The 17823-nt window shown below is 50.0% G+C and overlaps 1 protein-coding gene across 1 annotated transcript; it reads left to right on the top strand.

Moving 5' to 3' along the window:
* The first annotated feature begins 1302 nt into the window (after positions 1–1302).
* PODXL (podocalyxin like) lies at positions 1303–17238 on the top strand. Its single transcript, XM_088531829.1, has 10 exons — positions 1303–1497; positions 1800–1887; positions 7300–8193; positions 9708–9862; positions 10404–10469; positions 13558–13714; positions 14470–14531; positions 14628–14795; positions 15923–15979; positions 16908–17238. The coding sequence occupies exons 1-10, from the start codon at positions 1303–1305 to the stop codon at positions 17100–17102; spliced, it is 2037 nt and encodes a 678-aa protein (XP_088387955.1). The 3' UTR covers positions 17103–17238.
* Positions 17239–17823: the final 585 nt, after the last annotated feature.

Genomic DNA, 17823 nt, shown 5'->3' with positions numbered 1-17823 from the left:
CGTTTCCTGAGCAATGAGAGGGTTTCTACTTGGGCTGTGAAGAGTCCACGGTTCACTTTGCAGCCTGGGAACGGTGTGGGGTTGGAGGCGGATTGGTTCCAAATCTCATCATCACCCAGCGGAAGAGGATTTTTCCAGGCTTCGTGATGAAAAATAGCCGTGGGTAGAATGGAAAGGGGTGTGCATGTGTGCATGTGTCTGTTCACCTCCTTGACAACACCATGCGAAAGGATTTTAGAGCCTTCATTTTCCACACTGGTCTTCCTGTCTCTTTTTTATTATTTTTCCCCTTTCCCTTCACTTCTTAGATAGCTATGGACTGTACCTGGGAAAAGACAGTCCTTCGTACAATGTCCTATGATATCCATGAGGGAGGCTGGAGTAGAACTTGCTGCCATCACCCGCATCTCTCACCTCTGGCCTGGAGTTGGCCATGCAGATGATGCTGCTTGAGATGGGCCAGTTGTGTCCATAGGGATGAAAGATGTCACAGCCCAATCACAATTTCTTGGCAACAAACAGCCCTCAAGGAAAAAATGGGGAGAAATCCAAGGTTGGCATTAATGATGATTTTTTTGAGAGGAACCCATTTCTGCTTCTCCAAATGGGCCATTTAGAAGGACCAAGGAAGAGAGAGGTTCATGGGTTAGACTGTTGCCACTGCAGATTCACATCAGTGAAAATCTAATTGCTCTGAAGTTTCCAAAAGCCCCAGAAGTTGTAAATCAAAGTGTTCTCCTCCAGAAGAGCAAATATCTCCTTGCATACTGAAGAGGAATGTGTCGAAGCAGGGAGATGTGCTTGGGATGATTATTTTTAATAGTCTGTCATACTTCCAAATGAAACAACAGACAAGCTGAGCTGGCTCAAATACTTGCAGAAAGAGATGATAGGGAATTTGTTAATGAAGCAGGTTTCTCATCAGAAAATGCCAGTTCATCAGAACCTGGATATTGGGGATGAGTGTAGCAATTGTGGCAGGAACAGCATCTCAGGCTTTGCCTGGGTTTCTTGATCAAAGTTTTAACTGTAATAGCTTATCTGCAGTGTGGAATGGTGTTTTCTTCTCCCAAACAGGCTATCGAACTGTACAACCTGCTCCTCATACCCCAAGAAGCTGTCTTAAGTAAAGGAAAATAAAGCGAGGCAGATCTAACAGGAGGGACAGAGCAGCAGAAGCTTGAGATCTGGTTCACACACCCATGCTGTGAGAGCCTGAATCCCTTCCATCAGATGCAACAGAGGCAACTAAAAGAGTGGGGTTTGAATTAAAGTAGGGCAGTTTCTGGCTTATTTGGGGGCATGAGTGCCCATAAAATCCTTCAGTTTGCTAATAGTCCTCACATTAAGGTGCCCCAGTTGAGCCATATCTCCAGGATGGTGATGCACAGTGGGAAGCCCCTGGACACTCCAGTCCATCTGGACAGGCGTGATAAGAGCCAAACCCTTCAGGGCTTGAAGCTCATGGCTGTTTTTCTCTGGTGTGCAGCTTATCAGGTAAGTCCTTCTGGGCAGAGGCTCTGGGCAGGCCGTGGCTCCGGATTCGTTCCGTTTGATAGTGGAGCAAAGGATCCTTGTCGTTATTGTTGCCTCCCTTTCTGCCACCCGCGTGCAAGACCAGCACCAAACTGAAAGTTTTTATCAATCAAGCCTCCTTGCAACAGGGAACAAGGAGGTTCCCTGCGGAAAACAAGCTCAGTGGTTTTAAATCAGGGTCCAGACGTACTCGTTTCCTTCCCAAGAGATATTGTAGCCCTCACTAGATCCAACTGTCAGGTTTTGTCTTTAATATTTTACAGTGCAATTCTCTCAAGACTGTGCTAGAGCAGGATTATGATTATGATTATCATCATTATTTTATTCTGACAGAATGTGGGATGGATAAAGGTGCCTGCATGGGAAAGCTGGGCTGATGGGTGAGGGTTCCCAAAGCCTGATGACACTGAGCATTAGACCTTTCCCCACGTTCTCCCTCTCCTGCAGGAGACCAAGTTTGTCTCTGACCCGTGTGAAACCATTTCCTAACAGTGAAGGTGAGAGTGGCAGTGAAGGTGTTGGGTAATGCTGAGGTGAAGCTGCGATTGCAAGGGTGACAAGTGACGGATGAGTAGCGTGACTTGGTCACGGCCTTTGCCAAAACCTCATCAGGTAGCTCAGGAGGCCGGTGCTGTCTGGACCTGTCTTTCTCTAGACAGGAGGAGATCTGTCCATAAGAGAACTCTGAACACCCCGTGATTGTAGTTGGCTCTGGTATCCCAGCTCCCTTCCAGTATAAATAATTACATTTTGTGCTCTTCTGGTCTGCCAGGTCCTTGTGGTGCACCCTCCAAGTGGCCCCTCGCAAAGGCCTCATCACCCCCATTTTCCCTGTGACAAACTCAACCCCTGGCCCTTTCTGGATTAGGAAAGGCTGCGAATGGGGAGGCGGATAGGAACTGGCTCACATCCCCTCCCCTTCCCTGGGTCACTCAGTCTCCCGAGCTTTCTCATCCCGTTGGGAGCTGGTTTCGAGCCCGGCTTGCTGGCCCGCCGCAGCGGGGTGTGTCACCCGCCGTTTCCGAAGTTATTCTTCTGAGCTTCCTTTTCGCACTATTAATAGATTTTTAGCCAATCTTGAGCTGTTTCAACAAGGTGGTAGGGGCTGGCGGGGGCGTTACAGAAGTAGGAAACAGGAAGTTCTGAGGCAGGGAATTAGTTTAGCAACGGGAGCTGCATGGAGAGGAGGAGCAGGACATGTCCTTTCGTTTTGCCTTCTGCACTGACGCATTTTCTTTCTTTCCGTGCTCAGAGCTGTGGCCTTTCCAAATAACCTCCTCCCCTTTGGGCATCTTCCCTAGCCTGCAAAAACCTCATGTACACAAAGAGTTGTCAAAAGTGGAGCAGTATTGGGTGGCATGCTGGAAACAGTGGTCCTCAACCTCCATTGGCACAAAACACCACATGTTTCCTTGCCCTTTTTGGGTGGACTTTTCACATCAAAGCAGCTCCTCATCATGATGCTCATCCTCCAGTGTTGGCCAAGAGGAGACCCAGGGCAGCAGGGACCAAAAGCAGAATCTCCAGGCTCTCAAACCCTGCCTCCTCTGGGTGAAACCAAGCCGTCTTTGTAGCTAGCAGTCAGGGAAAGTTCTCAGCCCTCCGGGGCTCTCCCCATTGCAGAGACGCTGTATTGCAGATGTAGTCATAGGATGCACACATCAGGAAATGAAATCATGTTTTTGCAGTGTATTCATTTCCTCCCAGCTATTTGCTCTCCGTGTGCATGCATGCATGCGTAGAAGGCTTGCCTGCTTCTCCTGGCGATATACTTATCTGTTTATTTATCTATCTATCTTTCAGGCAGCTCTGCACCACTTCCCACTAAGATATGCAAGGATTTGGAGGTTTGGGGGTGACACATTCATGAGGAGAGGGGCAGACTCTGGTTATTAGACTCATATTAGTGCTAAAAGACTTCCCCACATGCAGTCACAAGAGCAACTTGATGGCAGATGCGTGGTCTCATAACTGTTAGTTTAGGCCATTTTTCCATAACTTGGTGAAATGACGATGGTCCAACAAGGGACCCCCAGTAATGGGTGCTGCCCTGACGAAAGCCAACCAGGAAGGTCAGAGGCAGGTAATTTTATTTCTGCTTTCTTGAAAACCGGGTGAGTGCTCCTGGCTGAAATCCAAGTGAACTTTCTTTTTCAGGCTTATAGAAACAATCTCTTCCTGGTAAGGGAGGGGGTTGACGTTGGTGACTTGGCAGAATTCCCCTCCCTTTTTTTTTCCCTTCACATACCTTAAAACCTTTAATCTTTGGGCTCACAGTGTGAAAGGGTCATTCTCACACTGCTGGAGGAAATACAGCATCTTCTGTGAGCAGTTTGGGTGTTAGCGGGACACTGAGCATCTTCTTGTCCTATCTGCCCCTTCTTACCATTGATCTGTGCTTTGCAGGGTTTTTCTCTTCTTTTCAGACCAAATCCTCCCCAACGGTGCTCGTGACCAGTCGTTAGTACCAGGTCCACCACAGGAATTTGGCCAGGCAGGCAGGGAGAAAATTAAAATAGTCCTACAGCTCGTGGAGAAGGAAAACAGGGACTCCTGGCCTTGCATTGCTCTTGCTCTTTGTTTTGCATGTGTTTCTGCTTTGGAATTGGGTATTTGGTAGGCTGGTGGTTCAAAACAACAGTAATGAGCTTGCCTAAGCCAGGCCTTCTGCTGTGGGTGGCACTATTACTCACCAAAAATGCATTTCATTCTCCTCTAGTCTGAAAAAAAATATTTTCTAAGGCTGTCATGAGACAGAAGCTCTGGATAAACTTTTAATATTAAGCCTGAAAGAATAAGGCTTAATTCTTAAGAAATTAAGTCCAGAGACTGCAGCAAGGTCTGACTCGTTGTGAATGGGAGAATAGTTTAAATCAGCAGTGTCCTGCTATATTTCACCATCAGATGGGTGGCCAGTGACCTGGGGTTCACATCTAGGGATATGATCACAGACTTTCCATGGGAGGACTCAGTCAGCAACTGATCTCTCTCTGTCCTGGCCATGGTCTTCAGGTCAACTTTGGGAAGGGAGATTTTTTTTACCCAAGGTTTCTCAATGGTGCCATCCAGCCCATTGGAGCAAGAGTGGGTTTACAGGGAGAGAGCTGTGTGATAAAGTGTTTTCTGGATGAAATAATTTTTGGTGCTGCTTGCCAGAGAGATGCAGGTCATTACCCACCAAAATTGCTACCACTATAGCATTTAGCATCACCTGACCTAGGCCTGGCCTGTGTCCTACAGTGTCCCACATGTCCGCATGGTTGGCACCCACTGAATGTGTCCATTCATCCAGTCACCACTGTTGATGGTGACTCACCTCTCCCAAATCAGGAGGGTGGATGGGCTCCTCAGGTTGCTCATAGGCCACTTAAATCCCCAGGCATGGTTTAAGAACAAAGAACAAATTCATGTTTTAAGATCTCTCAACCTCAGCAGGAGAGGTGCATGAAGTGAGATGGAAGCAGAATGGAAAGATAAACAAATAGTTAAGTTTTGTGGGCATCAACTCAAAATCTCAGTTCTTCTCCCAGTTGCTTTTTCAGGAGGCCTGCACCCATGTTCCTCAAAGCAGGACCTGCTACCCACCTCAGCTGGAAGATCACTCAGATTTCCTCCACCAGCATAGGGACTCCTTGCATTGGGCATTTTTACCTAATAGTTGCTACAAACAGCCCGGTGCAAAAGCTCTTTGATGGCCCCACAGCTCGCTGGGGTGGGATGGGCGAAGCACTGAGTCTGGGCTGCTCTTTTCTTGGCTCACGGCATCCTGGCTAGCCACTGGCACTGGTCCAGAGACAAGGCATTGACCTTCCTCTTTCTCCTTTAGATCGAGTTGAGTCAAATTGCCTTTTCCACCTCTCCTTTGGTGAACACTTGCTTCCTCCCCTCTGGGCCTGGGCTTTGTGGGATGAAGAGGAAGTGACAGCAGTGGGATATTTCCACCTTCCTTCCTATCTTTTCTTTGTTTAAATTTCTTTTGTCTTTGTTCTACCTTTAGAGGTTGCTTTTTCTTGGTTTAGTTGTTGTCAAGACTCTTGACAAACCTTTACATACCTATTTTTGGATAGCAGTTTTCTGTCTTGCAGCAGCCATCACTGAGGATTTGGGCCATCTAAGGAGAAAGAAGAAGACAACTCGATCCTAACTTTTGTACCTGATAGGTGCCCATGGCTGCTCTTACTCCCATGTTTCACTTCATCACCTCTCCACATTCAGACAGCAATTGATTTAATAAGAAATATGACATCCCTCCACAAATGCTCTTTTCCTACCGATGTGGTGGAGATCTTTTTTTTTTTTCTTACAAATCCAAGGTTTCCTCAAGTAATTCACCATGCTGGTTTTAGTTAAACTCATTAGTCATGGTACCTTTTAGACTATGTATCTCAAAACACAGCAGGTGCCCTCACAGCGTAACGGTGGCCTCAGAAACAGTTAGTAGGGAACCAAAAGTAGAAAATATGTTTGGGAATGAGGGGCTTCATGTCCTTTCTCTCATCTTTGAGTTTTCCTATATGGATGCCTGTCTCTACTGGCACAGATCCAAGCCGTAGCCCTCCAATACCCTCCAAAGCCACCCCACGATCAGGCAGCTTCCAAGGGTCCTCTGGTGACCCCACACATTGCCCAGCCTCCCTGTTGTGAATACTGCTCCTAGGTCTTGTCTCTAACATGTTTCCACCTCCTGGATCCAGGTCTGGCAACGCGGACCCAGGTCAGATTTCTTGAGCTGAAGCCAAGGTGATGGTCTCAGAAATTCTAGCTTGCATCAGATCTTTGAACCGCAACCAGTGTGAATAAAGAGATTCTGTAAGAGCAATGGATAAAAATTATCTCATGGCAAGTGAGGGGGCTCTTCCAATGATCAGAAACAAACAAAAAAGTCCCTGGATTTTATATCCAGTCTGGTAATGAATGCACCTCATTTCATCATTGTGGCATGTTTCTTTTCTCACTCAAGCAGTCCTTTGGCCACTTACCTCACTGAGAAACAGCCTCATAATTTGAGAATTTAAAGTATTCTTCAGAAATCAACTGGCAGGCCCATGGATCTCTTTGTGAATGATAATGTGAGATAACCGAGCAATGGCCAGCCCCGGGCATGGCTCTCTACATTGAGCCCGAGCTCTTTTCCCACTGAGGTAATGTCAGCTCTCAGCAAAAGGCTTCATGGGTTTCCTCAAAAACAAATAAGCTGTGATAAAAGCTGCTTTTCTAAGTGATGTTTTAGGCTCTATGAGCACAGGGTGAAAAGCATGTGGGAATTTTATGGTTAAGGTTGTCCTTTCATAACAGTACTGGGGCTTCGTGTGGGCAGTGTAGATGGAGCCCATTGTTCCCCTGCTTGTCCCTGCATTTCTTACCTAAAGGAATATTTTAACTTTTTTTTCTTTTTTTTTTAAGATTTATCTTTGAAATTGTTCGCTGACTTTGATGATTTTTATGCCATTTCCTCCATCTTTCCTGAACAGTAAAAAGAAAAAAAAATCAGCTAAACAAACAAGGAATCATAATTTGGTGATACTGTTTGCCAAGGACAGTAGATTTGAACATCCTTGAAATTAAAATAACAGAGCTACAAATAAGCATGAAAACCTGTCCAATGTTGACTTGTTATTTTGGAGCAAGTAGAATAAACGTTTCCATAGTTTACCCGGTAAGGAATTTTGGTCTGTAGATTGTTTTGTAAATTTATGCCAATGTGCCTTTTGGTGACGTTTTCCTTAGTTCTGATTTTATTTGGGCTTTTTTGCTTTTCACTAGGTGTCCGCTCTCAGGATGACAGTGCTTCTCCAGCAGTCAGTACCAAGCCAGGGGGTGACGACCAGCCTGTCTCTGCCGCAGCCACCACTACAGCCCAAGCAATCAGTTCTAAAAGCAATGCAGGAAACTCACCTCCTGTCCCCACTTCTGTGGTGCCTCCCACCACAACTCAAGAAGCCGTGTCAAAAAGCAACAAGGGAAGCCCAACATCCAAACCTACTACGCCTCCCAGCACATCTTCAGCCATAAGCCCTTCAAACACTCCAGAAAAGGTACCATCTACCCCTGCTGTGTCTTCCAGCATAGCTCAAACGACCAGTCCTACAAATGCCCCAGGGAAGCCATCGCCCACCCCTACTCTGTCTCCCAGCACAGCTCCCAGGATCAGCCCTACAAGCAAGCCTGGAGACCCACCACCCATCCCAGTGCCATCGCCCAGTGCCAACCCTTCAGCCAGCTCAGGACCATTGGTATCCACCACCGCTGTGACCTCCCGTGTGGCTCAGCACCAGAGCAGCCCTTCAGGCAGCTCAGGAAGCTCACAAGCCACCACTGCCACATCTCCCAGAGCAGCTTCAGGGATCCATCATTTGGAGCGACTGTCCAGCACTACAGCCAGCACAACGGCCCCTGCGGGCAGCCTTTCTCCTGGCCTCAAGGACCACATTTCCACCACCAAATCTGCCTCTCAGCAGCCTCATTCTTCTGCCAGTTCTGAAGTCCAGGGACCAGCCTCTTCCACCAGACCTGGAGGTGTCAGCACTTCTGTTGCTCCTTCTGCTGGATCCATCTCCGCTCCCCACTCCCCCACTAGTAAAACGTCTCAGTCTTTAACACCTGGGAGTGTGGACAAGGTCTCTCTGCCAGTCACGACCACCTTGACTTCTGGTGCAGGTACCAGAAAACCAGAACCTTTATTTTCTGGGATGGGGACTGCTTTTGTGATTTTTTGACTGCTCTAAATCTCTTGTGTCATTAGAGGGTATTTTCACCTTGCCTCACCTGGGGACTTTGCAGTGTAGTTGAGCCCATGTGAACTGGGTGTTTAGGTTCCCGTTGTCCTCAGCTGGTGATCAGTCAATGCAGTTAGTGAAATTCAAGGTGAGATCCTCTGACAAAACATAAACAGCTGCTTTCAGATGGACCAAACTGTGCTCTAAGCACCATCGACTGCAATGACTCAATCTTCAGTGACTGCAAAGGGAGCCTATGGTGAGGAGTTTAGTGGAAGAGTCTGACATTGTAGATTCAGAGAGTCAATGAAATGAATTGACAGCATCCTCTGTGCTGAAGGTGGAAGATACCAGCATGGCTGAAGGTGGAAGACCATGTGGGCTTGCACAGCAAACAAGCTTTTTGTGGCTAAACTCTGAGTCTACAATCTCTAAAGAGTCTAAGCAGTTGGGAAGGTTTTGGTTGTGCCTTAGCAGCATTGTGAGTGTCCTCAGGTTGTTTTGAATCTTGCTGAACACCATTAATATACTTTATACCCTTGGTGACTCAGAGTTCATCACTGAAATAAGTGTCCAAGGGAGTGTCCAAATGCCCTGGTAGAGGCACAGCTTCAGGCTCCCCTTTGGTATTTTTGCCTTGCAGAATTTACAGAGAAGCGGTTGCATAGTGGGACTGTGAAGTCTTCATGGAGCCTTTCAGACTTAGGGGAGATTGTGGACACAGCTCATGTCTGGCCCCGAATAAAAGCTGCTGTGACTCTGAAGCTCATCTGTGCCTTCCTTTGGAGAATAGCTGGTTGATCTTGATGTATTTCCCAGTTGCCTGCAGTGTGGAAGCCACTCGTGAAGCCATAGTCTCTCCCTCAGCCTTACAGCTCCTCGTGTTGTCAGTATTACAAAACAGGCCAATACGAGTCCATCTTTACTGCATCCATCCAGGTTGTGCTTCAGGCATGTTACCAGGCAAGGGAAGGTAAAAGGGATATCCTCACGCAGGATGTTTCTTCCCTTCATGCTCCAGAGGTCTCTTTCCCATTGAAGGATAAAGAACAAAATTGTGTTGATTCAAATTTGACCTCAGGTTTGAATTTGAAGACATCTAAGTAGCATTTTTGGTTTTGAAATACGCTCTCTCCTGGAGCCTTCAAAATGTGTGTGAGAGAGAAATAACCATCATCATGTATCATGGAAGCAGCCGAAATCGCCAAAGCAAACCCCTAAACAGGCTGTAAACAGATTATGGCATTTCAGTTCTCTTTGATTGCCACCTTCAGAGAAACTATTACGAAGACCCAAAGCTGCACATACATTGCTAGATACAGGGAGCTTCAAGGCAGATCCAGAGAGCCAAATAAGTGTCACTGTAAATTTAATTTGCAGTTCACAGATGGAGCTGTATCAGCTCTCTCCTCTCTACTCAATCAGTGTCTTTCTGCTTGCTTTCCGGGGACCCAGGTCAGACCAGCCATGGACAAGGACCTACGACAACCAAACCTGTAATCGCTGACCGGAGCCCAACCAGCACACAGCCACTGTCCCCAATCTCCAGTCACCAGACGACGAGCAGCAGGCCGGGCCCTCAGCACCCTAACGAGACCTTCCAAAATGAGGTAATGACACCTATGGAAGGGGGGCATTTCATGACGGTGTCCAAGAAATGAACCAAAAAGGATGCTCTTTCTTGAATGATCTTTCTGACACTGGGAACATCTTCAAGCTATGCCCTCAAGAGCAGGGGCCAGGCATTCCCTATGCACGTAGCAGTTCTCTGCAGGCTTGTATACTAAAAGCTGGAACTGATACCCCAAACATATTAATTTTTAGCTGGCACTCAATCCACATGTAAAGCCTGCAGCTCTTCTCATCATGTCTGAGTTGGAGAGAGACCTGTCTTTAGAAAATTGTGCATAGACGTGAGCCAGCAACACAAAAACAGACAAATCCATTTCCACTCTAGCTTTCCAGCAAGGGGATGAAGAGACTGGGGGGATGAATGAAGACTCCTTTGTTGTCTTCTCTGCATAAAACAACCCACAGATTTTCCTGAGCTGTTTCCAAAGCTCTGGTTTTCGTCAGCCTGTTGTATTAATGATCAGCTGTCCTTCGATCCATGGCAGTGATTTAAGAGTTGCTTTTCCTCTGTCTTTCTAGGTCATTTGTGAAGACCAGATGCAAAATAGCTGGCCCATCATAAGCCTTAAAGAAGCTAAAACCTGTGTAAGTACCCCCTTTCCTGAGTTTCCCTCTTTTTGGCTGGGCTTCTTTGTAGGAGTAGCAGTTGTGCTGCAGTTAGACATGAGTCTTTAACCCATGGAGCTCCAAGCTCACAAGCCTGCAGACACAATAATTATTTCATGGATCTAAGATGCAATCCCTTTTGAGAGGTAAAACACCGTAAATGCAACCCAACACCCAGCAGACTCACCCGGTGGGGAATATGGTTGGTTTAATGCATATTGAGTATTAATACCAATTTCAAACTTATTTCGTAACGCAGACATGCTGCAAGGCTTTGCTGCGTTTGCCATGATGCACTGCTGAGCCAAGGGGTGGGCAAACCTGGTGGCTTAGCATTAATAGCAAATAATAATGAATAACGAGCCAAAGCCCCATGAACACAGAGTGATGGTGATGTCTGCAATGGTGCATCCTTCTAGCATCGGCCTCCCCGGGTGTCAGCGCACCTCCCACCCGTTAGCTTCCCATTCGGCAAACTCCTGAAAACTGTAGCAAATTTTATGCCTCTTGAGCAGAGCAGATAACAGAGAAATGGCACTATCTGGTTTCCCTACTTTGTAGACCTGGTAAACAAGTCTCTAGCCAAATCTTGACAGCAAAGTGAAAAAAAAATCCTTTGAGTTTTGCAACCCGTGGGAAAACAGGAAAGTGTGAGCTCTAAGGAGAAGTGTTCCAGAAATGGCTCAAATCCTGGCTAGGAATAACGAGCCCAAAGAGGGATTTCATTGTGCTAGGTGCACAAACAGCTTACATACACCAAAGCTCAGTGTTTCAGTGACGAGACAGGTAAAGGGTGGAGAGGGAACACAGAGGACCAAGATGATGGATCCCCAGATGATCCATGGCACATCAGTGGCAGAGGAGACCCCACGTTGCCTTAAGGTTTGTTCAGTGCTTTGCACATCAGGGCAGTGCCTGGAGCAAACTTCTTGGGAATGACTCTGGGAATCGCAGGCAGTGCAACCCACTGCACCTTCATTTTGCCACTTGCAATAAATTTTTTATAACTCAAAATCGTATACTCTAAAAAATGTAAAAAAAACAAATATGTGGCTGTTAGTAACACTTTTTGGACTGACATTCCTTGAAATATTCCTAGGATATTTCCCCTTCAGTTGGCACCTTTAATCAAGTTCATCAATTTGGCCAGGTTCATCTGCTCTCTCTGTTGCCTCTTCTTTCAATTATGGGAGGATCTTAATGAGCATGGTTCCCTAATGAGACGCTATTTAACTAGATTCACTTCAGATAGGATGATTTTCAAGGGTTCAGCTAGCACACTGCTGTCAAGTTGGGTTTTAGTTTGATTTTGTTGTCTCTTTGGGGCTCTCCAGCCTACACAGCTGCCCTTTTTCACATCCCCAGCCTGACATTCCTGAAGAAGGGGGTGATCATGTCAAAAGCCAGGGAGACTGCATGGGCCTCAACTCAGGTGTCCTGGCCTGTCTGGTCACCCTTGCCCATGACACAGAAACTGAGGGCAGCAGGGACCTCTGGAGACCTTCTGGTCCAACCAATTGCTCAAAGCAGGGTCAGCAGAGCAGCGTGGACAGAGCCTTGCCCAGCTGGGTTTTGGATGGCCTCAGAGATGGTGACTCCACAACCACTCTGGACAAACTGGGCCTGCATTCAGTCCAACATTACCCAACACTCTCTACAGAGCAAGAAAACCTTCAGGGACAACTCTGCTTTGCCCAGCAACAAGCGGCATTGCTTGCTGGTTGGTTTCCCACATGCTGGTACTCTCAGGATACTCCTTCCCATTGCTGGGAGAAGAAGAATCTGCAGTGCTGCAGGACACCTCAGCAGCCTCCTTCCCTGTCCCCATCTGCCCTGGGACTGTCCCTGCCCCAGGGACCCTTGTGCAGAGCAGGAGCTCCATCCCCGTGGCCCTGGCCAGCTGGCCAGGGCGGTTTGTTGACTCAAGCGCCGTTACCTCATTTGGGGATGTTAGTTTTAGGTCCCCGCCAGTGTGGGAACCGGATTAGCTCAACGCGCCAGCGCCTCTCAACTGCAGCCAAGGAATGTGGCCGGCTCGGGCGGGAGAGCCGACGGGGCCCAGCATCACCTCCAAAGGGAAAAAAAAAAGGGAAAAAATAGGGAAAACCCTCCCATGGGACAGGACCGTGATGGGCAGAGAGGCTTGGGCACCTCTTGGCAGCAAAGCAGTTAGGCACAAATCCCCCCTCAAAGGCTGATTGTCAGCCCCGGGTCTAAATTCCCACCCCTGGCACCTGCCTTCCTCCAAAATTTAAAGGTTTTGCTTCCACACAGCGCGGTAGGGGAGATGCATGACCTGGAAGTTGCAGTGATCTAGAAGCAGGAGATGCCGGAGCTGGGAGGAGACCCGCAGGTGCGAGGATGCTCGGAGGGAACGAGCTGCTCGTGCATCTCCCGCTGCCCCCTCCTCCTCTCCAGGAGCTTTCCTGCAGTGCAGGCTCTCCCGGTGCCGGTTCCCAGGGCGCCGTGGCCAAGCGCCACCGGGGCTCGGCCTGGGACTAACAATGTGGCCGGCGCCCACCGCAGCCCGGGGCTGTTCCTTCCGCCGCCGGCATGTGCATCCTGTCTCCGCTCGCCGCCTCCAGGGTTGCTTCCCTCATATTTAGATAAGATGGGGCACGATTATGTGCCTTCCTCGCCCAGGCAGCTCGTCCTCCTCCTCCCGGGCAGGCGGTGATGCTCACGGCACTGGAGCATCCCTGTTCCGGGCGGTGGGCACGGACCAGCTCGGATCCGCATCCCTCAGGATGCTGCTGTTCCCATAACAGCACAAGATGCTGCCTGCAGATAAGGGCAGTGCAGGGACCCTGGCGGGAGCCAGGGAGCTGCTTTTAACCTTTCCTGTTTGCTCTGCCCCGTCCGCCTGGGCAGAGGGATGTGGGGGTGGAAAGGAGGCTCCAGCTCTGGTGGCAGCATCCCAGGGAAGGGCTGTGATGCACCTCCATCCTCCTGGGTTTCCTCTGCTGAGAACTGCCCGGCTCATTGCATGAAGCTAGAGGTGCTGGGGCAGTGGGGTTGAATAGGAAATGATGAGGTCTCAGCTCCTGACACCGTATTACCCGCACAGGCTGAGTGGAAGACGCTGACCCTCAACGACTCCTTGTTCAAGACCTTCTGCTCCACGGATCGCTACACCTACGAGCCCAGCAGGGACAAGTGCACGGTGACACTGGCGTCCGCGGAGCCGCGGTCACAGCGGTGGGCCGTGCGGGCCGTCGTGCACCGTGAGTGTGCTCCGATCCCCGCGCGGGGTGGTGGGGGCCGCAGGGACACCAGCTTTGTCCCTCGGAAAGTTCCACTGGAGACCCAGCTGGGACTTGGTATCTACCAGAGCTTCCCTAAGGGTCTCTGGTCCCATGGTCTTCTCCATGGGAGGTTCAGTAAGTTCTGAAGGGAGCTACCTACCCACCAGTGCCTGTTTGTCAGCTGCAGCCTCAACCCACAGAAACCTCCTCTCCATTCCACCATATGTCTAGGTACGAGTCACCAGGACAAAAAAAGGTCCTGTAGGGGAAAAGTAGCTGGGGAGTTTCTTGGCCACTTTGAAGCCTTTCAGTGAAATCCAGCTGTAGTTTCTCACGGGAGGAGGCTGGAGACCCCTCAATCTCATACATCAAGGCAGATGCACATGAAGATGAGCCGCTGCTCCCAAACCTTGGAGCTTGGGACAGAGGTGGGAAATGTAGCCTGGGAATGGGGGTCTTGTACCTCCAGCATCGCCACCACTGATCCCCTGCACCTTCTGATTCTTCCTCATCCTTTTGCAAGGAGCCTCCAGGACCTACTTCGGTCTCTTGTGCTGCCCCCCTGCTGGGAAAAGAAGTCCTGGGTCCTTCTTTGTTTTATTTTTTTATCGTATCTGACAAGTTCTAGCCCCTTGTCATGCAGCACCTTCTTGGAAACGGGCCGTGCTTGAGCCTTCTGCTGGGTGGCCTTCTCCTCCACCCAGGCACTCACCACACCTCCTTTCTTCCCTCAGTTCACCTGGACCCTGAGAAGGTCTTCAAGGAGCTGAAGGAGAAGAGGGATGAATTAGAGGAGGTAAGTGCCCATTTGGGGATGGGGTGTCCAGCTGGGGTCCCCCAGGAGCGTCCCTGAAGGACAGACACTCGCTCTAACCCACCCTTCCCTCAGCAGCTTGGCATCACCAACGTCACCTTCCACGACGAGCAGCAGGAGGAGGAGATCAAGGACCGCTTCAGCACACCTCTCATCATCACCATCGTCACGCTGGCCGGCTCCCTGCTGCTCGTTGCCGCTATCTATGGTTGCTGCCACCAACGCTTCTCTCACAAGAAGGACCAGGTGAGCTCTGTCCGCCGGCATGTGTGAGCCCTGATGGGCAAGGGGGAACTTGGGAGACTTGGAGTTAGAGGAGAGGAGGGGACCAGGATGGTCTGGCTGCAATTGGGAAGGAGCTTTGCCCCAAGGTCTCTTCACCCCAGAGGTGCCTGCAGGAGCTGAGGAGCTTCAGCCTTCCCACTTCTCCTGGCAGGGATGTCCACGCTAAACGCCACCCATGAGGATCTCTTAGGCTCACAGGGAAGGACTGAGCTCATTCCTGGGCACTGCCGGTGCTTCCGAGGGGCAGTAGCTGCCCATGGGGCTGCTGGAGAGAGCAGCAAGAGCAAAGAACGGTGATGGGCTGGTGGTGCTGGGGCATGGACATGAGTGACATGGGCTTGAGGGCACCCAGTTCTGACCAGCATCCTCCAGCCAAACCATAATTCTTATGGGAAAGGCCAAAAGAGGGAGCCCGCAGTATTGTTAGGAAAGTTGCAGAGCTCCTGTCAAATCTAGGGCTTTTTTGGCATGTATCTTCTTAACCCAAAGAGCCCCAAACCCTTCCATTCCCTATTTCATCCCGCCGGGGTGAATCCCAAGCTGACGATGGTTCCTATTGAGAGTTGGGCTCTGGAGCCAGGCGAACACAACTGCCAAAACCAACTTTTCGGGAGGGAGCAGAGGCAGCGTCACCATGGGCAGGAGTGATGCCGGAGCATCACTGCAGCATCTGGAAAGCCCCAGTGATACCCGCATGAGCAGGATGTTTGGGTTTTTGGAGAGAAAAAAAAAAATGCTAAAAATGGCAAATTTGGGAGAAGGAGAAAAAAAAAAAGGAGGAGAAGCAAATGGAGAAGGGAGTCCTTGCTGTTAAAGCTGTGCAAAGAGAGGCATAAGAGGGAAGGGAAGAGGGGGACGAGAAGAGCGAGCAAACCACCCTCCCATGCAAACCACTCATCCCCTTCATGCATTTATTTGGGGGTATTTCTTTTCTTTTTCTTTTAAGTTTTATTTTCTTTCGTTTTCCTGCCTCTTTTCAAAAATGACGTGAAAGTTTTGTTTTTTTGTTTTTTGTTTTTTTTTCTTTCTTTCTTTTTTTCTTTTGTGTTTCCCCTCTCCTCCCCAATTTAAACCTTGGAAATAAGCAGCACCTGCACCCCGATGTCCCCGGGTTTGATGATGGACATGTGGCTCTGATCTTTAATGTGAGTTGTTGCCGCCACAGGGCAGGGAGCGGGTCGGGGCCGGAGCCGTAACCCCTGCAGCTTCTTCCCCATCCTGGCGCTTTTAAGGGTCTCGAGAGCTTTTAACAGGACTAAACCCTACTAAACCAGCCTGGCTTTGTGAGCCTGCGTGTGCGGTTCCCTATGAACCGTTGTGCTTCCCTCCCTGCCGAATTTGATCCCATGCCAGCATCCCACATTGTATTATATTTGCAATGGGCAGGCTGCATTTGGGGCAAAAAACAGGTGGATTGGGCATGGAGGGAATGGGGGTGATTTGCAGAAGGTTTAAATGCAGCGGCCAGCACGATGGGGACAAGTTTGATCCACCTCCACGCAGAAGTAGCACCTGAAAAACTGCAGTTTCTGAGCATCACTGAAAATCTGAAGGCAAAATGAGGTTGTGGAGAGGGGGGCGGAAGGGCACGAGAAAGACACAGTTCTGCTGCGAAGGGAGTCCCTTGCTCCCTATGAAAAGTTTCCTAAAAAGGAGGAAGCCGGACTCCCAGCGGGGTGGAAAGAGCTCACCATGGGGGCACCAGGAACCAGCCCTCCTGAGGGGCAAAACCCACGAGCAGCTCCAGGGAAAGGGGCAGGATGAGGCTCCGGGTTGAGGCAGGGAAAGGGGCCAGGGACATCATTTGTGCGGGTGGGAAAAGGGAATGGAGGATGGAGCTCCCGCCGCCCCCTCGCCGAGCCTTTGCTGTCTGCTGCAAGCTGCTCCAAGCACTGACTGCTCCAACTTTCAAATATCTCTGTATATATAATACATACACTTACGTGCACACACATGCTGGCAGCCGGAGCAAGCGGGGACATGCTGGTGGCTGCAAGGGGTGGTTCCCAAGCGGGATGGGCATCCCTGGTCCCGTCACCTCTCACCGGGATGTCCCCGCTTCCCTCCTGGCAGCAGCGCCTGACCGAGGAGCTGCAGACCATGGAGAACGGCTACCACGACAACCCCACGCTGGAGGTGATGGAGACCTCCTCGGAGATGCAGGAGAAGAAGGTGAACCTCAACGGCGAGCTGGGCGACAGCTGGATCGTGCCCCTGGACACGCTCCTCAAAGATGAGCTGGAGGAAGAGGAGGACACGCATTTATAGAGGGGCGGGCGCCGACGAGGAGAAGACACCCCCCGAGCCAGAGACCATGTCGCCCTCCCCGTACGCACACACACGACCCCAACACAAACAGAATTCCCCTCCCAAGCCCCAGAAAAGCCCCCGTGAGCTCCTCACAGCCAAGGTGGGTGGATGAAAAGGTCCTTCGTGGAGGGGCTGGAGCATCACTGATACCCCCAAATTTTTGGGGAGGCCTCGGGAAGCCCTTGGGCTCCCAGGAGCTCCGCTGCCTTCCCTGCCCACGGAGCGCCCCAGGGCTGGGCTTCAGCGGCTGGCAGAAAGGGCCATTTCTGCCTCATTTTTGAGGCCCAACACTGGAAAAATACCAAATAAAATCAAAGATGTGCCGGGAGATGCCAGCAGCTGCGGAGGAAGCTGCAAGAACCCACCCGGCACGAAGCAGCTCCCAACACCCCCTTCCCTTTCCAGCCCTTTCAGGAAGATCCCAAAGCCACCGGCTCCAACGCACAAGGTCCATGGTTGGACCGGACTTGGGAGCTTCCCAGCAGCTCAAGCTGGGAATGAGACCCCAGGAGCAGCCGAAGCCAAGGGGGGAGCTCGGGGAAACCCAAAACACTTATAGATGAAGGTCAGGGCAGTTGTGTCTCCATCAGGAGATGCCGTTCACAGAGGACAGGGTTTGAACCTTCAAACCCATCTATTTTTTTATGTATATATTAAGTGCCATTCATTAGCCATGTGC

The sequence above is a fragment of the Tinamus guttatus genome, unplaced genomic scaffold (genome assembly GCF_059628265.1).
Source record: "Tinamus guttatus ecotype Peru unplaced genomic scaffold, ASM5962826v1 Tinamus_guttatus_pri_ptg000434l, whole genome shotgun sequence".
NCBI classification, from domain to species: domain Eukaryota; kingdom Metazoa; phylum Chordata; class Aves; order Tinamiformes; family Tinamidae; genus Tinamus; species Tinamus guttatus.
This window is presented reverse-complemented; position numbering and strand designations above follow the sequence as displayed.

Coding starts and splice junctions, on each gene's coding strand:
- PODXL (XM_088531829.1), top strand. CDS start 1,303: ATGAGTGCCCATAAAATCCTTCAGTTTGCTAATAGTCCTCACATTAAG. Junction 8,194..9,707: donor CACCTTGACTTCTGGTGCAG/GTACCAGAAAAC, acceptor CCGGGGACCCAG/GTCAGACCAGCCATGGACAA. Junction 13,715..14,469: donor CGTGCGGGCCGTCGTGCACC/GTGAGTGTGCTC, acceptor TTCTTCCCTCAG/TTCACCTGGACCCTGAGAAG.